Source organism: Schistocerca piceifrons, chromosome 4 (genome assembly GCF_021461385.2).
Source record: "Schistocerca piceifrons isolate TAMUIC-IGC-003096 chromosome 4, iqSchPice1.1, whole genome shotgun sequence".
In the NCBI taxonomy this organism is placed as follows: domain Eukaryota; kingdom Metazoa; phylum Arthropoda; class Insecta; order Orthoptera; family Acrididae; genus Schistocerca; species Schistocerca piceifrons.
Window position 1 is genome coordinate 60,435,494 of NC_060141.1, and position 26,066 is coordinate 60,461,559.

The following is a 26,066-nucleotide window of genomic DNA, read 5'->3' on the forward strand; positions in this document are numbered from 1 at the left end:
TGAGCAAGAAGTAAAGAAAACACAAAAGAAAATTTGGAGTAGGAATTAAAATCCACGGAGAAGAAATAAAAACTTTAAGGTTTGCTGACAACATTGTAATTCTGTCAGAGACAGCAAAAGACCTGGAAGATGAGCTGAACGGAATTGACAGTTTCTTGAAAGGAGGATATAAGATGGACATCAATAAAAGCAAAACAAGGATAATGGAATGTAGTCAAATTAAATCGGCAGATGCTGAGGGAATTAGATTAGCAAATGAGACATTTAAAGTAGTAAATGAGGTTTGTTATTTGGAGAGCAAATAACTGATGATGGTCGAAGCAGAGAAGATGCAAAACATAGACTTGCTACGGCAAGGAAAGTGTTTCTGACGAAGAGAAATTTGTGAACATTGAGTATATAATTAAGTCAGGAAGTCTCTTCTGAAAGTATTTGTATGGAATGTAGCCATGTATGGAAATGAAACATGGACAATAAACTGTTTAGACAAGAAGAGAATAGAAGCTTTTGAAATGTGGTGCTACAGAAGAATGCTCAAGATTAGATGGGTAGACCACGTAACTAAAGAGGAGGTACTGGATAGAATTGGGGAGAAGAATAATTTGTGGCACAGCTTGACAAGAAGAAGGGATTGGTTGGTAGGACACATTCTGAGGCATCAAGGGATCACCAATTTAGTACTGGAGGGAAGCGTGGAGGGTAAAAATCTTAGAGAGACACCAAGAGATGAATACACTAAGCAGATTCAGAAGGATGTAAGTTGCAGTAGTTATTCGGAGATGAAGAGGCTTGCGCAGGATAGAGTAGCATGGAGAGCTCCATCAAACCAGTCTCTAGACTTAAGACCACCACCACCACCACCACCACCACCACCACAACAACAACAACAACAACAACAACAATAATGTAGCAGGTTGCCACATAACTTTACAGTGTTCCTGTTCGATGTGCTGGCATGCAGGTTGCAATAAATGTATGTTCAATTATCATATTTCATTTCAAGATCCAGTATTATTCTTGCAGTGATGCACTGGATGTTGTGTGTATGAAGGTTAGGAGGATTGTTGTTTGTGTGTTAGAAAACAGAGTGTCACATGGAAAATGCATCACATGTGACATCTTGATCACTTTGGATTTAATAGAGGTGTGAAAGCAGCAGGGGCAGCTCGAAATAATTTTGCCATGTATAGGGCAACTGCCATAGAAGAAATCATGGCAAACTGGTTTGTTTTCTGTTACAACGGTAGAATGAGGTGTCACTGAATGATAGTAACATGCTTAGAACAGTAATAGTAGGAAAGAGAATGCTAGAATGGAAATAGTTATCAATGTATGCCATCTGAATGAAATTGTGGTTTCATGAAATTACTAGTCTGACAACACGGGAAATACACTGACCAGCCAAACAATTATGGACACTTGTTTAGTAGCATGCTTATCCACCTTTGGAACACAATACACCAGCAATTCCATGTGGCATGGATTCAACAAGTTCTTGGTTTTCAGAACGTTAAGTCTAAAAGTCTACACACGGGTTACACTATTCAGTAAATTACGGTTCAGTGGTGTGTGAGCACAGAGCTGGTGCCTGATGGTGTCCCAGTTGTGTCAATTACTTTCAGATCAGGCGAATTTGGAGACCACGATGTCAACATGAGTTCACCATAATGCCCCTCAAACCACTGTAGCAGGATTCCAGCCTTGTGACATGGATACTTATCCTTCTATGAGATGCCATCATTGTTACTGGAGAAGACATTGAGCAGGAGGGATGCAGGTAGACCAGAATGTTGTTCTTGTGGTCAATAGATGTCAGGGTGTCTTTAGTTGCTACCACAGGACACATGGAAGCTCAGATGAATGTCCTGCATATTACAATACTACCCCCACCAGCCTGTGTCAATGGTGCAGAAAGTGTTTCAGACAGTCATTCATCTGGATGATAGCATATGTGGACACAAATGACATGGCGTATCAATAAATATGATTCATCCAATCAGGCATCCTGTTTCCATTGATCCATACACCTCCTCAATGTCCCTTGTCCACTGCAATTGTAACTGGCAATGTTGTCGGCTCAACATGGGGACATGCAGTGTAATGCCGGAAATGCATATCCTCCTATTTCCATCTATTGTACTATAAATTTTTTCCTCATTTTGTTACCTGAAGATATGACATTTCTGTGTCTTTATATATTCTAATTGTTTTACAATATATACACACCAAACGAAAGTGTTGGTATGTTGATAGAGACACTAACAAACACAAACACACACACAAAATTCAAGCTTTCACAACCAACAGTTGCTTCATCAGGAAAGAGGGAAGGAGAGGGAAAGACGAAAGGATGTGGGTTTTAAAGGAGCGAGTAAGGAGTCATTCCAATCCCGGGAGCGGAAAGACTTACCTTAGCAGGAAACACACACATATATCCATCCGCACATATACAGACACAAGCAGACATATGTAAAGGCAAAGAGTTTGGGCAGAGATATCAGTCGAGGCGGAAGTACAGAGGCAAAGATGTTGAATGACAGGTGAGGTATGAGCAGCGGAAACTTGAAATTAGCGGAGGTTGAGGCCTGGTGGGTAACGGGAATAGAGGATATATTGAAGGGCAAGTTCCCATCTCCGGAGTTCTGATAGGTTGGTGTTAGTGGGAAGTATCCAGATAACTCAGACGGTGTAACACTGTGCCAAGATGTGCTGGCCGTGCACCAAAGCATGTTTAGCCACAGGGTGATCCTCATTACCAACAAACACTGTCTGCCTGTGACCATTCATGCGAATGGACAGTTTGTTGCTGGTCATTCCCACATAGAAGGCTTCACAGTGTAGGCAGGTCAGCTGGGAAATCACGTGGGTGCTTTCACACGTGGATCTGCCTCTGATCGTGTACACCTTTTGGGTTACAGGACTGGAGTAAGTGGTGGTGGTGGGAGGGTGCATGGGACAGGTTTTACACCGGGGGCAGTTACAAGGGTAGGAGTCAGAGGGTAGGGAAGGTCGTTTGGGGAGTTCATAGGGATGAACCAAGAGATTACTAAGGTTAGGTGGACAGTGGAAAGACAATCTTGGTGGAGTGGGGAGAATTTCATGAAGGATGGATCTCATTTCAGGGCAGGATTTGAGGAAGTCGTATCCCTGCTGGAGAGCCACATTCAGAGTCTGATCCAGTCCCGGAAAGTATCCTGTCACAAGTGGGGCACTTTTGTGGTTCTTCTGTGGGAGGTTCTGGGTTTGAGGAAGTGGCTCTGATTAATTGCTTCTGTACCAGGTCAGGAGGGTACTTGCGGGATGCGAAAGCTGTTTTCAGGTTGTTGGTGTAATGGTTCAGGGATTCAGGACTGGAGCAGATTCGTTTGCCATGAAGACCTAGGCTGTAGGAAAGGGACCGTTTGATGTGGAATGGGTGGCAGCTGTCATAATGGAGGTACTGTTGCTTGTTGGTGGGTTTGATGTGGACGGACGTGTGAAGCTGGCCATTGGACAGATGGAGGTGAACGTCAAGGAAAGTGGCATGGGATTTGGAGTAGGACCAGGTGAATCTGATGGAACCAAAGGAGTTGAGGTTGGAGAGGAAATTCTGGAGTTCTTCTTCACTGTGAGTCCAGATTATGAAGATGTCATCAATAAATCTGTACCAAACTTTAGGTTGGCAGGCCTGGGTAACCAAGAAGGCTTCCTCTAAGCGACCCATAAATAGGTTGGCATACAAGGGGGCCATCCTGGTACCCATGGCTGTTCTCTTTAATTGTTGGTATGTCTGGCCTTCGAAAGTGAAGAAGTTGTGAGTCAGGATGAAGCTGGCTAAGTTAATGAGGAAAGAGGTTTTAGGTAGGGTGGCATGTGGTCGGTGTGAAAGGAAGTGCTCCATCACAGCGAGGCCCAGAATATTTGTGTATAAGGAAGTGGCACCAGCAACAAACTGTCCATTTGCATGAACGGACACAGGCAGACAGTGTTTGTTGGTAATGAGGATCACCCTGTGGCTAAACACGCCTTGGTGCACGGCCAGCACATCTTGGCACAGTGTTACACCGTCTGGTTAATCTGGATACTTCCCACTAACACCAACCTATCAGAACTCCGGAGATGGGAACTTGCCCTTCAGTATATCCTCACTTCTCGTTATCCGCCAGGCCTCAACCTCCGCTAATTTCAAGTTGCCGCCACTCATACCTCACCTGTCTTTCAACAACATCTTTGCCTCTTTACTTCCGCCTCGACTGACATCTCTGCCCAAACTCTTTGCCTTTACAAATATCTGCTTATGTCTGTGTACGTGCGGATGGATGTGTGTGTGTGTGTGTGTGTGTGTGTGTGTGTGTGTGTGTGTATATACCTGTGCTTTTTCCCCCCTAAGGTAAGTCTTTCCACTCCTGGGATTGGTATGACTCCTTACCCTCTCCCTTAAAACCCACATCCTTTCGTCTTTCCCTCTCCTTCCCTCTTTCCTGATGAAGCAACCGTTGGTTGCGAAAGCTGGAATTTTGTGTGTATGTTCGTGTGTCTATCGACCTGCCAGCGCTTTTGTTTGGTAAGTCACATAATCTTTGTTTTTAGATATATTTTTCCCACGTGGAATGTTTCCCTCTATATATATATATATATATATATGTGTGTGTGTTTTGTAAATACTATTTGTATTCAGAATGAGATTTTCACTCTGCAGCGGAGTGTGCACTGATATGAAACTTCCTGGCAGATTAAAACTGTGTGCCAGACCGAGACTCAAACTCGGGACCCGAGGTCCCGAGTTGGAGTCTCGGTCGGGCACACAGTTTTAATCTGCCAGGAAGTTTCACTTTGTATTTTTATGCTGGGTCTTGCCTAGGGAAAACTATGCTATCGAACGATTACATCGATAGGTCGTGTGGAAAACCAAAGTGTGTATGATCTTTGGTAGTGTTGGCTCTGCTGCGTGGAGCGCGGGCAGTGCAGAGTCTGGCTGGAGTAGGGTGGTGGAGCAGGTGTGTTGAGTGACGCTCCCATGAGTTGCCGCACTTTTGGGGTTTTGCAGCATGTAACTGCGCTCAACTTGCTACAATAGTTTCTGGCACGGTTTCGTGGATGGGAAACATTAGGTGGCACACATCAAGAGCCCGTTTCGCCTGGTGACCATGTCGAGAAGAAGGCGCGCCAACATCCAGCTTCTGCAACAGCGACGGGCGGCATTGTCGCCACCTCCTCGATTGACTACTTCAAACCTTCAATCAATCAACAAGGAAGACGGAAGGCACGTAAAGTTTAGAAATATATGGCAGACCTCAGCTTTTCAAACTGTTCCATTTGCATCACTAAAATACAGCAACTTAGCATGACTCTTTGTTGTTCACTGTCTCAACTGCATTACCAAGCAGGGTCCCTTTCTTTTCCGAAATGAACCCGAGTGTCATTGAAATTCAAACATCAGCATTAAAGTAATATCATTCCATTTCACTGCTTTAATTTCAAAGTTCAGTTAAAGTATTCATAGCTGGCTTCATTACCCAAACAGAACTATATTTAGGTTGCACAAGCACAAATTAAGAGTGCGGGTTTTGTTACTATATTTTAGCTTACATGTGACTGCATCTCAGCTTGGTACATACTAAATTTTACTACTGTTAATTGTTCAAAATCATTTAATTCAAGTTCAAAGTTAAATCTCATATTTCTAAATTGCATAGATTCAAGTTGCTTTTGAGATGATTGTTGAGGTAGCCCATGACTAACCCTATTTAATTTAATTTCGTAGTGCTTCAGAAACAAAGTTCACTATTAATTTCAGTCACTAAATTAACTTTCAATTTTCCGGTTTTATTAATTCTTTTGCTAAATTAAGTCAGAGTGTAGCAAAATTTATTACTTCTGACAAACATTCAGTTTTCACACAACATGTGTCAACCTTCAGTTGCCACGCTTTTAATGCTAATTACATGTGCATTAACCTTTCTTTTTCAGTTATTTTAGTAGTTGTCCATAGGACTGGTGACCGTAGTTTTCCCGAAATCTCAAATATCTAATCAACGCCAGTTAGTTGATAACACAACGACTGCACATTTACTTTCTTCATCAACTTTACCCTTTTTCAAAATTAATTTCCACCAATTTCATTTGCATTTTTCCTTTCATTTAGATGTAACCCTTTCCTCCCTCTTTACCAACAGATTAACTTCGGTGACGATTGCTTTTCCCAAATTTCTATTAGGTACACGCGGTTTAATTTTTCACTGTCATTAAGGTCGATAAGTGAGGGGGAGGTTACAGCAGGGGTTATGTGCTATGGAGCCCCATGTTCAACCACCTGTACTGAACCGTTTGCTGACATTTCAACCGTTCCTAAATCGATGGTCACATGCCCCCTAACAAACATATGCCCTCTCCTGTGAGCATGAACTCACCTACACTCCAGACTTGCAGCTCCATTGAGCTTCAAACTCCACCTCTCTAATGGCGCTCTCTCCCCTGGATCTTTCATGTAGTGGACATCACAGAACTGATCTCGGGAATTGACATCTTATCTCACAACCAACTGTCTCCAAATGTCATTCTAGGTTCTCTGTTTCACCACACCTCTAAATCTCACATCCCATGTGACCATGCTCCGCCACCTGCTCTGAGTGTAAACACTGTTAATTGTTTAGTGCATAAGTGCACGGCTGTCGCGAGCAGTACTTGTGCAACTGTGAATCGTGTCTGGGCAGAAAGTGTCAAGACATGTGCCCACTGCTGTGAAAATGCCATTTTGAAATATCGCATTGCACACGCAAGGACGAGCTTGCCGTGATTATCGCCCGCATCAATTCACACTGCTCGGCAGTGCCGACACCCGAGCCTTCATTTGCCGCACCTGACAGCTTCACCGACAACAGCACACAGGTTAACAACACCACACTTATCTCGTGTGACTCCAGTATGAACTGCACAGTGTTACCCTCGCCTCCCCCACCCGCATCAAGTTTGTTCCGCATCTCATCTGTTTCACAAACTGAGGCTCATGTGCCTCACGACAACCCAGCCATCTGGGCTCCGACCCCAACCACCGCCACCACACGCGTGCCCACCCAGTGTGTTGGTAAACATTTCCCCCCCTTCTTGTGCCTCCTTGCACAGCTCGCTCCATAGCTCCACGCGTGCTAGCAGCACTGCCACTGCCAAGGGCACCTCTCTCGCAAACTACAGACAATAGACAACCTCTACGCACACCATTCACACCTGTCACACGCTCGGCACTCACAAACTGCCAACATAACAAACATGTGACATTTCATTGCCATTACCCTCTCGAGTAGAGAACTACACTGTTTCCAAGCCATGCGCCCCTAATAAATCAACCAACACCACACCCTGCCTGCGTGCAGTCATCGAACATTTGGTTTCCACCATCATAAATGGAACTGTTCATCATATCATCACATCCGAGGGCACACCTATTCACCAAAAGGCCCACAGCCTTGACCCACCCAAGTTACGCTCGGCTCGCCAGCAAATACAGGAACTTATTGAGGCAGGAATTTTACAGCCCTCCGATAGTAACCCGTGAACAGGATGGCTTCTTTCGTATGTGTGGCGATTACAGACTCTTGAATGCTAGAATTATCCAGCACCGAACATTTCCGCTTCATTCACCTTCTCGCAGGTGCTACAATTTTCAGTGTACTGGATTACAAATGCACTTATCACCAAATCCCAGTTGCACCTGACGATATTCCGAAAACGGCAATTATCACTCCTTGTGGGTTGTACGAGTACCATTTCATGCCATTTGGGTTAAAAAATGCCGCCGAGACATGTCAATGCTTTATTGACTCTCTCTCGCTCCAGTTTGATTTCTGTTTTGTATATCTCGACAATATCTTGATCTTCAGCAAATTCACGCAAGATCGCGAACACCACATGGCGATAGTAAAGGACACTCTCTCATCTAACGGAGTCAAGGTTAACACTGACAAACTGCAACTACACCAATAACTTGTCCAATTCTTGGGGTACACAGTCTTGGCCGTCGGTATACACCCCCCTGAATCGAAGGTGCAACCAATCTTATCCATTCCACTCCCTACAACATACAAAGAGCTCCGACGGTTCCTGGGAATGATAAACTGCTACCGTCGTCATTTGCCTGCAGCAGCTGACACCCAGGCCGCCCTCACTAAAGCCCTCAGCAGCAAGCAAATTCAGGGACATGCCCCGTTCTGTGGACAGAACCAATGCACGCAGCCTTTCAGGCCCTGAAGCACTCTCTCGCACAAGCCATCACCTTCGCTCATCCAATCTCGGATACTGAACTCTTCAAACAATGCCACAACTATGTGGTCATGCTACTTCAGTTCTTTTAGAAGAAGCTTCCACGCACCCAACAAAAATACTCAGCCTTCAACCGTGAACCTTTAGCAGTTCACACTTCTGCCCCTACGTCGAGGGCCGAGCTTTCCACATCCTGACCGACCATAAGCCAGTAGCAGATGCCATATGCAAGCCCCCTCTCGGCCCTCCTCCCCATCACTTTTAGCATTTTGATTTCATCTCTCAGTTCTCTACTGATGTCTGCCATATCAAAGGCGCTGACAACATCGTTGCAGATTTCCTTTTCCGCATTAGTGCCATCTCAATGGTCATCGACCTTTCTGACCTCTCGTCCTTACAGAACCAGGATGAGGATACACAGCAACTCCTCAACAGCACATCCACTTCGCTGTCTTTCACCAAAGCAAAATTCCCCGGGCGTCTGAGAGGAAGTCTGGTGCGACTCTTCCACTGGTACCCTTTGATCCCTCATCCTCACTCCCCTCCACCATTCAATGTTTCACACACTACATTGTCTAGCACACCCAGGAATTATGTCATCGACATCCCTCGTGTCCGAATGATTTGTGTGGTGAGACATGAAGTGCGATTGTCAGACCTTGGCCCGGAATTGCGTCACCTGCCAGTGCAACAAAGTCACCAGGCACACTGTTCCACCTCTTCACAAATACGACATACCATCTGGCCACTTTCACCATGTGCATCTGGACCTGACTGGCCCCCTTCCCCCCCCCCCCCCCCCCCCTCCCTCCTCAGAGGGCTTCCGTTATGTTCTTTCATGCATCGATTGTTTATCTCGGTGGGTAGAGGCCGTACCTCTCACCAACATAACCATCAAAACTGTGGCTAAGGCTTTTGTTTCTTCCTGGATTTCCCTCTTTGCATGCCCCACTACAGTCACCACCGACCAGGGCCAGCAGTTTGAATCAGCACTCTCTGCCCAACTCTACCAGCTGTGTGGTATCATCAAATGTCACATGACTGCCTACCATCCGCAAGCAAACAGACTGGCAGAATGGTGGCATCGCACTTTCAAGACAGCACTGCAGTGTAATGACAGTCTTTGGACTGAGGCCCTCCTGTGGATACTCCTCGGCCTATGGTCATCTTACAAACCTGATATCAAGGGCACCATGAGTGAGTTCGTGTGTGGTGAAAACCCTGTCCTCTCTGGGGAGCTGTTACAAGCTACCTCCCCCCCCCCCCCCTCTCCCCGACAATCCCACCTCCCTTCCTGACTTTGTAAGCCAGATCCGAATGCATTTTGCAAACATTTCCCTGACCCCTCATCTAGCCATACTACCCCATGCTCTTCCATGCCCTCCGATCTCCTGTCATGCGAGTTCTTTTTTCTCCACGATGACACCATCTGGGCCCCACTCACCCCACCATACTCAGGCCCATATGAGGTCATAAATCGCACTGCTAACACGATGGACATCCAGGTTAAAGGTTTGCTAATCACTGTTTCTCTCCATTGTGTGAGACCTGCACTCTTTGACCCACATCTTTCACACCCGACGACATTATGCAGCCTCCCAGACTGAGGACTCACCCTCAAGCTATGACCCCTCAGAGCTGCTGCTGCAGCCCTCATCTGAACATGCGCCTGCATCACCATCAATGCCGTTCCTCGGGTTCTTGCCCTCCCTCTCTCTCTACCTCCTCCCCCCCTACCCTTCCAGTGGTTCTGCAAACCGATGTCCCACCCAAATGTGTGGAGGATGTCACCATCGTCATTGACAACAACCACATCTTCATCCTGCTGCAGGACAACTCGAGCTACAGTAACCCCCTTAGGGAGGGTTATGGTTCAAATGCTGCCCTCACACGAGGGCCAACGCCTCATTCACCCACATCACCTACAGGAGTCGTCCTCCCAGTGTGGTCCCTGTTGCAACAACCTCCGGATATGGACATCCCCATCACACCACCTCTGTCACTGGTCACGCCCCCTTTCCACTGTGCTCAAACTGTGCACCACACTGGGTGGGTGGGTGTGGAGGGGGGGGGGGGATGTGCATGTGTGTTTGTGTGTGTGGGAGGGGGGGAGGGAGGGGAGGTTGCTGTGTGGCATCTACAAGTACAAATAACGTATCTCCGCTATCACAAGTTCTTTGTAAACTAAACTCTGTAAACTAATGGCTCTTGCCATCTTGCTTTTCAGTTCACAGTATGATGTGTTGTAATGTGGCTGTTTGTACAAAATATATCGAGTCTTACGACATTAAGTGTGTTTTTCTTGGGCTAAAACCCAACAGAAATCCCACAGAGTATTAGGTAGAGCTTTTTTGGGTATTACTGTCTATGTGAATGATACTTTGTTTTCAAGTTCAAATTGAGAAGATAATCATTATTTAATAAACAGTATTTTTGCAGCTCTGAATAAAGGAGCATTGAAACTAGAATTGTTGAACAAACAAAATTCCTTGGATATGTCATTAGTGATCAAGGAATAAAACCAGATCCTGAAAAGCTAATGGTCACATACAGATTTATTGCACCCACAAACTATTAACATTTAAGAACACATTTGAGTCTGGTTTACATCACAAATAAGTGAGTGGGTTTTTGTTTGATAATCCTCTTCTCAAGCACCAGTGTAAACAAATGATACCTGGGTATGAACCGACCAAATTGAGGAAGTCTTTAGAGAACTAAAACAATAACTGTTTAATGAGAAGATACTACACCACTGAGACTCAGTGTGGCGTCTTGTCTCTTATAGACTTATATTTTGGACAGGAATTTGCCAAAAACAACTACTTCAGAAGGAGTGGTAGAGTGCTGGACTTATTGGAATGTTGCCACTATCATTGATTGATTACAACATGTCAGAATTGTGTGCACATCAAATAATTTGATGTTGGTCACACAAAGGAATGACATCTTTGGCTCACACAATTTCAAAAAATTTGAGAAACACCAGAATGGAATTTAAAGCCCACCACTCACCATATAGGTCGATTAATTTATTGTATGGGTCTGCAAGTTGATGATGCATTTGTGACATGCCTAACACAATAACAGTGCAGAGAACACAGAGAAGTCGAAAACCTTTTTGGCAATCATTTTATACCAAAAAGGAACATAACTAAGTGATTAATGCTCAACCAACAATTACAACGGGAAGGACAATCTGCAGACAACTTCAATACTGGACTGTATGCCCTAGCTGAATGTTGTGAATGTGATACCACACATTTTCATCTACATCCATACTACACAACCTGCAGTGAAGTGCATGGCAGAGGGCACTTCCCACTGTACCAGTTATCAGGGTTTCTTCTCATTGCATTCACATACGGAGTGAGGGAAGAATGACTGTTCAAATGCCTCTGTGCATGCTGTAATTAATCCAATCCTGTAATCACAATTCTGACAGGAGTGATACATAGAGGACTGTAGTATATTTCTAGAACCATCATTCAGAGCCAGTTCTTGGAACTTTGTAAGTAATCTTTAGTGGGATACTTTGCATCTGTCTTCAACTGTCTGCCAGTACAGTTTCTTCAGTATCTCCAATGAATCAAACAAACTGGTGACCATTTGTGTTGACCTTCTCTGCATACATTCAATATCACTATTAGCCCTATCTGGTGCAGGTCCCACAAACATCAGCAATATTCTAGGATGGTTCACATGAATGATTTGTAAGCAATCCCCCTTGCAGACTGATAGCATTTCTGTAGTAGTCTATCAATAAACTTAAGTCTGCCACCTGCTTTACCTACAACTCAGCCTATGTGATCATTCCATTTCATATCCTACAAAGTGTTTCATCCAGGTATTTGTATTAGTTGACTAATTCCAAAAGAGACTTATTGATACTGTAGTCATAGAACACTAGATTTTTTTCATTTTGTGGAGTTCACAATTTTATATTTTTGAACATTTAAAGCAAGTTTCAATGTTTGCACCACTTTGAATTCTTATCAAGAGCTCTTGAAACTCCAGAAGCTTCTCTTCTCACCTGCTCTTTCCAGAACCACTTCGTTTGTGACCTTGTCGATACATTTTATTTTGAGCATGCGTCTATAGCACCAAATTTCAAAAGAATTTAGCTTCTGGTCTTCCTCTGTCCCGAGAGTCCATGTTTCACACCCATAGCATGCCACACTCCACACATATGATTTCAAAAATCTTTTCCTGATTTCAAGGCTGATGCTCTTAGATGTTCAGATGTTTTTCTTCTTGTTAAAAGCAGCCTTTGCTTGAGTAATTCTACTTCTCACTTCTGCCTTGCTCCTTCCATCCCTGGTAATATTACTGCCCAGATAAGTAAATTTATCAACTTGTTCAAGCAGTTCATTGCCTACATGAACTTGGACATTCACTTGATCTTTTTTGTCACATGCCATTACTTTTGTTTTTGCTTTATTAATTCTTATATTATATTCTTCCCCCATAACTTTATCCATTCTGTTCAGTAGGACTACAAGATCAAGTGTTATCATACATTTAAAAAGGTAATGACATCTAGGATAATAAAATGACTGCTCAAAATGACTATATATAAGGTTAATATTAGGCCAGTGCTTACATATGAATATGAAGCATGGGCGCTAGCCAGCACTGATGAACAACAACTCAGAGAGTTAGAATGAAGAATACTATGCAAAATTTATGGAGGTATCCAAAATAATAATGGTATCTGGAGAGCAAGGACCAATTATGATTTGGATCATCTTATATAAGGAGCTGATATTGTACAGCTAATTAAAAGTAAAAGAAAAGCCTGGCTGGGACATGCCCTAAAGATGCAGGACACAAGAACTACAAAGAGGCTCTTCCAATGGAAACCAACAGGAAGAAGATTAAAAGGAAGAGCACATAAGCAACGACTGAATGAAGCAGAAGAAAATATCAAAGCTAGGAATAAGAGGATGAAGAAGGAAAATAAATGAGAGGGCAAAATAGAAATCTAACTGATTGCTTTGATGCCTGGCATTCAGTATGTCCAGTGAGAAAAATCTGAGTTTGGTTTTAATGATCAGTGTTTTCAGAATCCATGCTGGTTGGCATGGGCAAGGCCATTCTGTTCAATGAAGATCATTATGGTTGGCCTTAGAATATGTTCTGCTTGTTTATCAGAGATGTATTACAAGGAGTCCCCCACAGAGGTATGATAGGACTGCTATTAAATGATCTGGCCAAATGGGTGAGCAGCAATCTGTAGCTGTATGCTGAGGATGCTGAGGAGTAAGGAAACGTGTTGAAGTTGAATGACTACGAGGATACGATATGAATTAGGCAAAATTTCTAGTTGTTGTAATGTATGGCAGCTAGCTCTAAATGTAGAAAAATGTAAATTAATGCGGATGAATGAAATAGAATGAGCACATGAGGATTGTGGTAAGGAAGGTGAATGGTCAACTTATGTTTATTGAGGGAATTTTAGGAAGGTGTGGTTCATCAGTAAAGGAGACCGCAAACAGAACACTAGTGTTACACATTGTTGCATACTGTTCAAATGTTTGGGAGCCACAAAAGATTGGATTAAAGGAAGACATCAAAGCAGTTCAAAGATGGACTGTTAGATTTGTTACTGGTAGGTTCAAACAACAAGTAAGTATTACAGAGAAGCTTTGGGAATTCAAATGGGATTCCCTGAGAAAATTTAGAGAACTTGCACTTGAAGCTGACCGCAGAACCATTCTACTGAGGCTAACATACTTCTATTGTAAAGACTACAAAGATAAGATACGAGAAATTAGAGCTCATATGGATGCCTATAGATAGCCATTTTTTCCTCGCTCTAATTGTGAGTGGAACAGGGAGGGGAAAGACTACTAGTGGTACAGGGTAGCATCCACCACACACTGTACAGTGGCTTGTGGAATGTGTATGTAAATACATTAGTAGAGTAAATGGATGTCAAGGATACTGGATGATAGTTTTGCAGATAACTCCTCATAATCTTCTTGCATATGGGTGTGACCTTCGTTTCCTCCCATCTACTGGGCATTCAAAGACAGGTTAACTCAGCTGCAAGTTCAATGTAGAATCTGACAGGGATCCCATCAGCCCATGAAACTCTGTTTGATTTTAGTGACTTTAGCTGTTTTTCAACACCACTGTTATTAACATCTATATCACTCATCTTTGCAGTGGTGAGAGAATTTTCATTTGTACACTCAGATTTGAAAACTGAGTACAGTGTTTCTATTTCCTCTTTGCTACCCTCAGTTTCTGTTTCAGGCCCTGTCTCATGCATGAGTGTCTAGTCATTTACTGTGGAACCACTAACAGCCTTTACACATAACCAGAATTTCTTTGGGTTTTGTGAGAGATCTTTCGATAATATTTGCTACCGAAGTTGTCGAAAGCCTCGTGCAGTGCCCTCTTGACAGCCAAACACATTTCATTCAGTATCTCCATATTGCTAGCCCTACGTTTTGCTGTACAACTATTATGCAGCAGTCTCAGTCTCTTTAGAGGTTTCTTTACAGTGACTACACTTGGAGCATCATTCCCATAATGAACTGTACTATTAGGTACATATCTATCAAGTGCATGGTCAACAATTCTTCTAAAGCAAAGCCATGGTTCTTCTACGTGCCCCTTTCATGAGCACAATGTTTTGAGTTATTTACTGACGTACGGCACTAGTCACAATTTCGGTTAAAAAACTGTATGTGTTCATGACCAGAAAACTGCAGAAACCCACTGCAGTCAGCATCTACTGTCATGAAATGAAGTGAACAAGTGAGACCAGTGTTGATTTAAATCCCATTTAAATGTTCAAAATCAGAAATTAGTCATGTGTTTTCTAGACAGGTTAAGACGAAGACTACCTTCAAATAAAAAATGCCAACAAAGAACAACTGAAACTCCTACATACATATCAAAAATCAAACACCACCACAGACAGTGGAAGAAGCAGTGATGCACCACATCACTGTCCAACAAGAACAATGTGCTATAGATAGAAGAAAAAATGTATATATTAAAATATTATTTTACAGATGATATAATTTACCATATAGTGGAAATATTCCACTATACACATTCTTTGCTGCTCATGCCTGCTTTCTACCAACATTCCAGCACACCATTATCTTGTATTTTCTTACTACTTTGAATCTAGCAAGGAATATCCTTTGTTCACTTACCATAAATTTGCCAGACTAAATGCAACCTCTACATTCACTTTGTTTTTATTGCAGTCAAAACTATGTCTTCCAGTCCCTCACCAATGCACCTATTATCTTGCCTCTCCAAATGATTTCCAACATACATCTCTCCATTGCTTTGCAAGCAACCATAAGTTTCTGTATGCTTTTCATGTTAACAACCATTGTCTCAGTTCCATAAATGAAAACTGATGGTACACAATGATTATAAACTTTATTTCGCTGATACATTTGATATTTAATTTTGAAGGCCCTATTTAATGTAGCAAAAACCACCCATGCAAATGCATTTCAGTTTATTTCTTTAAATGTCTCTCCAGACATTGTCTTAAACTATCCAAAATACAAAACATGGTTAACTAGTGATATGATTTCATAGTTAATTTGACTACATTCTTTTAAGTGTGTATTGCATTATTTTAGTCTCATATTTTAATAGTTCTTTTGAGTTTTAATGTTTGTGCTTTAAGTTTATCTGCACTACAGACAAACAGTTCACAGTCACCAGTAAAATGAAGGTGGTCTGGTATGATCCTTTAACACATATAGCTGAAATTACGAATAAAAGCTACATTTATAAAGGAACAGAAGCTAGGACTTACCGTACTCTTGCTAACTCTCCTCTTCTTCCATCCAGAGCCACAATGTCAAATCCAATTCTCCTTCCACTCTCACATACTTCCTCTGTGAAGAAGCCTTTAGCTTCAACACCTTTGACTTTCAGTGAATCATATATCTTTTTGATTAAAGTTGTTTTACCAATTCCTGAGTCAAAAAATGAATACAATTAGAAACCTTCTGTCCATCAGACATTGCTGTCAATATTCTCTGCGGACAAATGCTGTGCTGAACAGATCACACAAACTATCACTGTATGAAGAACAAGCACTGAGCGAGTATGGAGGAACAGTCACATTACTGGACTGGCATGTAAAATTTATGGAACTGAATGATCTGAACACTGTCCAAATGTAGGTGACAGTAATATAATAAACAGCTCATCTGTACATTTTGTACATCTACATCTACATCTACATGGTTACTGTGAAATTCACACTTAAGTGCCTGGCAGAGGGTTCATCGAACCATTTTCATACTACTTCTCTACCATTCCACTCTCGAATGGCTAGTGGGAAAAAGGAACACCTAAATCTTTCTGTTCGAGCTCTGATTTCTCTTATTTTATTATTATGATCATTTATCCCTATGTAGGTGGGTATCAACAAAATATTTTCCCATTCGGAAGAGAAAGTTGGTGATTGAAATTTCGAAAATAGATCTCGTCGCAGTGAAAACCACCTTTGTTTCAGTGACTGCCACCCCAACTCGTGTACCATATCAGTGACACTCTCACCCCTATTGCACAATAACATGAAACGAGCTGCCCTTCTTTGCACTTTTTCGATGTCCTCCGTCAATCCTACCTGGTAAGGATACCACACTGCATAGCAATATTCCAGCAGAGGACGGACAAGTGTAATGTAGGGTGTCTCTTTAGTGGGTTTGCCGCATCTTCTAAGTGTTCTGTCAACAAAGCGCAGTCTTTGCTTCGCCTTCCCCACAATATTATCTATGTGGTCTTTCCAATTTAAGTTGCTCGTAATTGTAATTCCTAGGTATTTAGTCAAATTGACACCCCTTATATTTGTGCGATTTACCGTATAGCCAATTTATCAGATTTCTTTTAGGACCCATGTGGATGACCTCGCACTTTCCTTTGTTTAGTACCAATTGCCACTTTTCACACCATACAGAAATTCTCTCTAGATCATTTTGTAATTAGAATTGTTCGTCTGATGATTTTACTAGATGGTAAATTACAGCGTCATCTGCAAACTGTCTAAGCGGGCTTCTCAGATTATCACCTAGATCATTTATGTAAATCAGGAACAGCAGAGGGCCTATGACACTACCTTGCGGAATGCCAGATATCACTTCTGTTCTACTCGATGATTTACCATCTATCACTACGAACGACCTCTCCGAGAGGAAATCATGAATCCAGTCACACAACTGAGACGATATTCCATACGCATGCAATTTGATTAATAGTCGCTTGTGAGGAACAGTATCAAAAGCCTCCTGGAAATCTAGGAATATGGAATTGATCTGAGATCCCTTGTCGACAGCACTCATTACTTCATGGGAATAACGAGCTAGCTGCGTCGCACAAGAACGATATTTTCTGAAGCTGTGTTGGTTATGTATCGATAAGTCATTTTCTTCAAGGTGATTCATAATGTTCGAGTACAGTGTATGCTCCAAAATCCTACCGCAAATTGAGGTCAGTGATGTGGGTCTGTAATTCAATGGGTTACTCCTATTTCCTTTCTTGAATATTGGTGTGACCTGTGCTACTTTCCAGTCTTTAGGAACAGAACTTTTGTCAAGTGAGCGGTTGTATATGATTGCTAAGAAAGGTGCTATTGCATCTGCATACTCTGAAAGGAACCTGACTGGTATACCATCTGGACTGGAAGACTTGCCCTTCTTAAGTGATTTGACTTGTTTCGCAACACCTAAAATATCTACTTTTATGTTGAATTCTGGAATATTTACTTTGTCTTCTTTCGTGAAGGAATTACAGAAAACTGTATTTAGTAACTCTGCTTTAATAGCACCATCATCGGTAACATTTCCATCGCTACTGCGCAGCTACGGTATTGGCTGTTTTTTGCCACTGATGTACTTTAGATACGACCAGAATCTCTTTGGGTTTTCTACCATATTTTGAGACAATGTTTCATTGTGGAAACTATTAAAAGCATCTCGCATTGACGTCCACACTAATTTTTGAGCTTCCGTGAAACTTATCCAATCTTGGGGATTTTGCATTGTTCTGAATTTGGCATGCTTTTTTTGCTGCTTCTGCAACAGTTTCTGATGTGTTTTGTGTACCATTGTGGATCAGTAACAGAGGTTGAAAATTGGTGTTTTCTATAAACAGAATATTCTTTGTTCAAATCAGTTGTTCAGGCCAAGGGTATTATTATATAATAATATTTAAACTCCTGCCAGCTTTTAATTCAATAGTTTACACATACTGTTTATATCAAGTGTTGACCTTTTCTGTATGACCAAATGTAACCGAGTTACAAGATTTTACACATAGCGCATTTCAATATAATCAGCAGCTCATCTCAGGCAGTGTTGAGTACTTCTTCCAATCAGCACAACCATTCCTCCAACATAGGTGAAGTAAAGATGGAATCAAGCTGGTGCAACATTTAGCAGTCATACTTAAACCATCCAAACCAAAGGATTTGAAATAACTCCAATATTTTCAACACAAGTTAAAATTGTTAAATAATTTTATAGCCCACATTGCAGACATTACTTGTCCACTCAACTGGCTGTGAATGAAGTGTATCAGGTTAATTGGATAACAGAACACAAAACTTATAGCCTCTAAAAAATAAATTAAAGTTGTCTCTATGCCTAGTGAATCACACATAAGGTAAATAATCAACTCTCTAAACACTTGCTTTACATAAGATGTAATAGCACTAAGACTAAGATAGGTCCAAGCTGTAATTGGTTTCATCTCTGAAACGTAGATATTACACATTTACTCACATTGAGTAGTAGATCTTAGTCTTCATTTCATATCCACCTTTATGGGAGTATATAACATGGTCATAGACCATGAACTCCTTAGAACTCATCTCAAGATCTGAAGATAATAAAACAGAACCTCCAATATTGGGCCTGTTTTTAGTGTTTACATTAAAACATTCACTCTAAAATGATGAATCAGTACTGAAATGCAAATATGTCCTCTCATATACCAAGAGGGCAATAGGCCCAATCCAATTTTCCACTTGCAGGAAGTGTTGTACTTTCAGATGGGGCAGCCACAGCAGAGGGGTTGCCGCAGGGATCATATCCCTGTGAAGATCCAGGAGCAAGACCTGCCCAATCCATGCACCCAGTGCTTCCTATTCCAGTCCTCTCAAAGGCCCCATCATAGGCCGGGCCACCAATGAAAGCAGCCGTTACACATCTACTCTGCTGCAATCATTGCACAGGTTTTTATATTGATATGACTACCAACCAGCTGCCCACCAGGATGAATGGCCACCACCGATCTGCGGGCCAAGAGCAAAGTACACCACCCCTGGCACAAAATGCAGCTAAACATAAAAGTCTTGATATCAAAGGTTGCTTCACAATCTGGGCCATCTGGATCCTCCCCTCCACCACAAGTTTTTCTGAACTGTGAGATGGGAGTTATCGTTACAACACATTCTCTGCTCCTGAAATTATCCTGGCCTCACCCTACAGTAACCTACTGTCACCACACCCTCCACCCAACAGTTTACACCCTCTCTACCCCACTACTTTCTACTTATTCGCATCACCTCACTTTCATTGTGTGCCATCCTCTGCCAACTCGCCCACCAATCTATCCCCTTCCCTGCTCCTCTCCTTTTTCACTGCTCATTTCTCCCCTTCTTGTCCACATCTCCCTGCCCCTCAGCCTCTTGACACTGCACATGGTAGCAGTTTTGTCATACCTCCATCTAGTCCCTGCAAACTCTGCCCACCAGACAGCACTCCTCCCCCTCCCCCTCTGCATCTGCCCCCCCCCCTTACCCTGCTATCCCTTCACTTTCCCTGTCCCCTCCAGGTTGCTGCTTTCATTCATGTGACAGTTGCAGTCTGGTCCAAGCTGCCTGAGATGACTGCCATGTGTGCATGAGGTAGGCTTGCTTGTGTGAATGAATTTGTGTGTGTTTTCTAAAGAATACTTTGGCCAAAAGCTAAATGTGTAACAGTCTTTTCATTGTGCCTGTCAGCAACTCAACATATCTTTACGGTGAGTAGCAATCAATGCTTTTCCTTATATTGTTGATATTCCAACACGGAATTTTCATTGCTTGAGTATAAAGCATTTGCTGGCTCACTCTTTCCAACTGTGATCCAGTGTGGAAACATAGAGCTTAGTGAGCAGTTTTAAAAACCAAATTAAGAACATAGTAGTGGTGTTACCAACACAGACTGCTGTCAGGATGATTAGGTAGTAGTGGACAGGAAACAGTTTGGATCGGGACAACGTGTGTAGTGTAGGTGGTGACCTGAGTGCGATAGCTTCCCTTAATGGCTGCACTAATGTAAGAATGATAGAGCTGTTCTGGTAGCACAATTGGTCTCCTCTTGGTAGTGCTGTATAACAAGTCAATGCAAAGCTGGTGCTGGCATTGACACACATTCAACTGGTGCTGGTGGGGACTAGCAGGAGATGGGACTACACTAGGCATGATCTGCACATCAACAGGACTGGGAAAGGGAAGTGGGTGTATTTAATTAGTGATAGTAGAGCAGGTGGGTGTCAGTCCACACAATATCAAATACCTGTTGCCATGGGTGCAAGGACTAGGTCTTTATGACAACAGGCTCCCCTCTCTGAAGCAGTTTCTTCAACGTGTACACAAAAGATAGAATGTAACATATCAGAGCACATAAACGCCACAGAAATTTGCCCAGAATTATCTATTTTTTAACAAAATGTGTGGTCTATTAAAAATGAAGTGCAATAGCTTGAAGTTGAATTACAGTCTTTCAACAGAATGGTAGTATGCATTATAGAAAACTGTGGTAGAGAGAATGAAACACAGTGTATAGTGCTATCATCATATGAATGTGCAAGTTGCTACTGTAGAACTACCTGAAAGGGTGGAGGATCAAGTATTTATATATTTTTAGAGATGGCACATATTTGAAACCTTGGGAAGATCTATCACAGTGTAGACCAGCAAAGCTAGATATAAATAAAAAGTTAATCATTCCCCCCACCCCACCATCCATTGTGCATGTGTGTGTGTGTGTGTGTGTGTGTGTGTGTGTGTGTACGCGTATATACCACTGGGACACTTTCTTCAACACATTAACTTTAACTGGAGTCCTGGAAAGAGTGTTAGCCCCCAAAACTAACAATAATATGTAGAGACGTGAATATTAACACCGGTACTGAGGGTGAAATTAGCAGTAACTTCCTAAACATTTGGAGCACTTTTGGCACGGAACAACACAGCCATTAGGGCATCAGAAGGTTCAGCATCAGTCTTAGACCACGCACTTACAAATATAGACAGGGAAAATTGTAAAATATTTATAAGAGATCTTGCGCTTTCTGATAATTACTGTCAGATAATAAAGCTAAAGACAGGCTTGCTAAAACCCACAAAACTGCAGGCCTATGAGATGATGGATGTAAGGGTAAAAGCGTACTTTATCTAGGCACTGGCAAACGTGGGAAGAAGTGGATATGGAAACAATGTATCTGCTACATTCTCCAACTTCTGTGCAATGTTTGAATTAATTTTTGAGATGACTTTTCCAAAGTAAATGTTACAGCAGCAGCAGGTCCTCACAGACAAAAGCACTATACTAATCCACAGTTCCTAGATTACTGTCATAATTATACAAAATGTACAATGTGCACTCTTTGTTGCAAAAAAATTATCCAATTACAAAATAATAAATAATGTAGAAAATAATGGCAAAGTAGTTTGGGATGTCATAAAACTTGAAACAGGGATGCATTATAACATAAAAATCAGAGACTGGGGTAAAATTAAAGAAAATCCACAAGAATCAGCAAATTTTATAAATGATTATTTCTCTGATACTGTGGAGAAGTTGTCACAAAATGTTCCTAAAACACATGTAACACCTACGACTACTTACAAAGCAAGCATAATGATGTTTGCCCGTAACAGAGCTTCAAGTCAGGAAGACTATACAGAAATTAACGAATAAGATGTCAGCAGGCACAGTGGGGCTCCAGTCTGTTCTGAAGGCATGCATAGACAGCATAAGAGCCATAACTCATTTTTCCAGAATACCTAAAGCACACACAAGCTGTGCTCTTACTAAACAAAGATAATGTGGAGAGTATAGAACACTACAGCCCAGCTTCACCACTGTCCGCATTCTCAGAAATAACTAAATCAATAATGAAAGACAGAATAATGAGTTGCATGAATAAATACAGCCTTTTAACAAAGCACAATTTGGTGTCTGAAGTGGGAGGAGTCTATCATTAGCCATTACAGAGTACACAAGAATGGTACTTGAAGCTCTTGACAAGGATGACTATGTTATAGACATGTTCTTAGACTTGTCCATGGCTTTTGACACTCCTGACCATAAAATACTAGTAAACATGCTAGACACCTACATCAGCAGGTGTAGGAGGAATAACAAATATATGGTTTCAGTCTTACGTGGAAAACAGGGTACAAGTGGTAAAACAACTCTCCAACAAGAAAAACACAGTCCAGTTTGGTTCTTAATATATATTAATTACTTTTAGTACCATATAAGAAACAGAGAAAAAGTTGTGATTGCTGATGATAGCACCGTCATAGTTGCTGATATAACATCAGAACTCCTATTAGAGAAGCCAAATGAAACCCACAAGTATGTTTAAAACTGAACACAATGAAAAAAAACAATAGGCATTTCAGCATTAAGAATAAACAATTTTGTTACATTACGGACAGATGATAAATTTATAGACACAAAGTTTTTCAAGATTAATATTGATTGTTAATTAACATGGAGTGAACATACAAAGCTGTTGGTAAAAAGAACCTCAGCAGTGAGTTTCGATCTTGGGGTTCTATCATAATTTTGTAACAGTCAATGTCTTGGGGTGACATACTATTCCTACACACACTCAGTTCTTAGATATAGAATTATGTTCAGGGGATCAAAGGCACAACACATGGACACAGTTTTTAAAATGCAGAAAACAGCCATAAAAATAACAACTAGAAGTAGCAGTTGCACTCATTGTATGTGCAAAAAATCTTATGTTTACAAAACTGGGAATCCTTATTCCACAAATTAAGTACATCTATCACTCTGTTGTGCAAATTATGGAAAATATTATTACATATTTTACTAATACATAATAATGGGGCAAGAGCCAATTTGTACTAACATTTGCCAATGATTAACAAACAAAACACTCAAAACAGCATTTCCTATCAGGGAGTAAAATTGTATAATAAATTGCCCAAGGAGTGGTAAAGATTACTAAAACACATTTGTTGAAAAAGGCAGTTTCAACATTCTTCATAAGTAACACATATTATGCAATTAAAGATTGCTAAGAGGAATCAATAATTGCAGTTAATAATGAACAGGGATAACAATGCACAGGCATATTACTACACATAATCATAATGTAATGCTTATACAAGAAAATCATATTCCAACATCTATTTTGCATGACAGTAATGTCTTGTCATTCTCCTGAGTTCAACATCTCACTCATCATGAGGGGATGTTGACTCAGTTTTTTAGGTGGACATGAAGACATTCATGGGGCACAGTTGCATGTTTACAGGCATGTCATTAGTTTTCAAAACAAACTGGAATTAGTGCAGGGGGTATAGCAGCATGTTCATGTTCAAGGAGTCACCAGCAGCTGTCCTTTGTGCAGCAATGAAGAGCAGTACCTGGAGCTAATTGTGTGTAAATGAAAGAAGAGTGTACAAAGGGGACCAACTAAATGAGACAGTATAGTTGTTAAGAAACTGGCCTAATACCTAGGAGGATGGCATCTGTACTCTGTCAGACCATCCTGATTTAGGTTTTCCATGGTTTTTGTAAGTCATTTCAGTCAAATGGTGGGATAATTTCTTCTATGAGGCCATGACCGACCACCTGTCCTCTCCTCATAAAAGCATACTTATTTTATTCTGTATGTATATTTTTGAGCTATTCACTTTCATTGTATTACATTGACAAATCCTAAATAGTTTTAATATGATTCCAGGATGGATGAATGAATGAATATATAAATAAAAACATAGGATATTCCTGAGCCCCTATAGGATAATATGAATTGACTAGACAAGCCTCATTAAAATTTTGTATACATTACACCACTGCACATTCCTGCAACTGTTCTGTACACCAGTCAGATTATACATAAATTCATGTTATTTGTAATGCAATAAATCCTTTAGGCGCTCTCAAACTCGATCTTATTAGTAGTTAACCTTCCTTTTGGCAGCTGGTAAGTTACTGAAAATGTGTGTTCCTGAATAATGGACACATTTTAGTGGTAAAGTGAATGAGTTTAGGTAGTTATGAAAATTATTCCAGTTGTTATTTCTAGTGCTGATTCCATGAGTTGAGCTGTAGGTTTGAAATCAATGATTATATTAATCATGACACATTTTGTTAAAGAACAAGCAGTAGTTGGTATCACCAGTTCCTTGGAAAGGCCTCTGCAGAACATTCTTGAGTCCACACCACAAATAATTCCTGTTATATGCCTTTGTCTCGGAAATATCTAGCTTATACATCAACAAAATAATCATTTTTTGAAAATATAATGTAACTGGACAGATCAAAAAATCTACTTGCCAAGTGACAGCAGGGGAAAACACATATAAAGGTATTGAAATGTGCAAGCTTTTGGAGCTATTTGCACCTTTTTCTGGGAGATGGGTTGGAGGGGAAAGAAGAGGTATGAAAGAGAAGAACTGGCGAGGTTTAGGAAATGGAGAGACACTGACAACAAATCCAGGTCAGGGGAGACTTACCAGAAGGGATGAGAAGGAAAGACATTGTTGGTGACAGCACTGGATGAGATTTGAAAATCTGAGAGCCTATATATGGAAAATAGAGTAATACCCCAGACAGAGACCACTGACAAAACACTGTGTATGAGTTAATAAAAGCACTTAGTTTCCTGCTCTTGTTAACTCATACATGATTACCGAATGTTTGTCTTGCGTATTACCCTATTTTCCATGTTTAAGCTCCCAGGTTTTAAAATACATCCATGCAGTCACCAATAACCAAACTTTTCACAACTCATCTGACAAGTCTCCCCTGAATATGCTGCTGTTATACCATTGCATATAAAGGGAGTAGGTCTGATGCAACAACTATTGCCCAATCTCACTTCTGATAGCTTTATCCATAATTCTTAGAAAGGTAATGTTGTTAACAGAAGCTTCACCTATTTGTAAAAATAAATTACTAAGAAAATGTTAGTTTGGTTTTCAGAATGGCTTTTCAACAGAAAATGCTATAACGCTTTCACTGATCAAATATTAAATGTTCTGAATAACTGAAAGCACCAATTGGGATTTTTTGTGATCTTTCAAAGGCTTTTGATTGTGTAAATCGTGGACTACTTCTAAATAAAATTTAATAAAAACACAGAATACACAGTTCTGTAGAGTAAATGGCACAGCAACATTAATAAATATAGAGTTTGAGCAGAAGTCTGTTGCTAAGGCAGAATATTCCAAATTTTTGTGTGTGTGCATTGATGAAACATTGAATAGGAAAAAACACAGATAGTTAGTTACATATTCCATGGATCATTTTGCATGATATATTGTAATGATGTGGAAAAAGTCATTTTACATTCATGTAGCAACTTATTTTGTACATATGATTATACTCTGAACATTTCTACAGAAACTCTCCTACAAAACAGAAGGCATTGTCAAGGAGAAACTTTCTCAGTTTGTTATCAAATGTTCCTTTGCTGCCAGTCAGACATTTTACATCACTGGGTAAGTGATCCAACATTTTTGTTGCAGCATTGTGCACCCCTTTTTGTATTCCTTTTGAACTGTAGTAGATTATTTACAACAA

General features: G+C 41.1%; 1 protein-coding gene across 1 annotated transcript in view; it reads right to left on the reverse strand.

The window, feature by feature from the left end:
- LOC124795160 (cancer-related nucleoside-triphosphatase homolog) overlaps positions 1-26,066 on the reverse strand; it is a 77,018-nt gene that overhangs the window by 38,349 nt on the left and 12,603 nt on the right. The window contains exon 2 of the mRNA XM_047259048.1: positions 16,034-16,196. Within this exon, the coding sequence (XP_047115004.1) occupies positions 16,034-16,196 (163 nt within the window). The remainder of the gene's footprint in view (positions 1-16,033; positions 16,197-26,066) is intronic.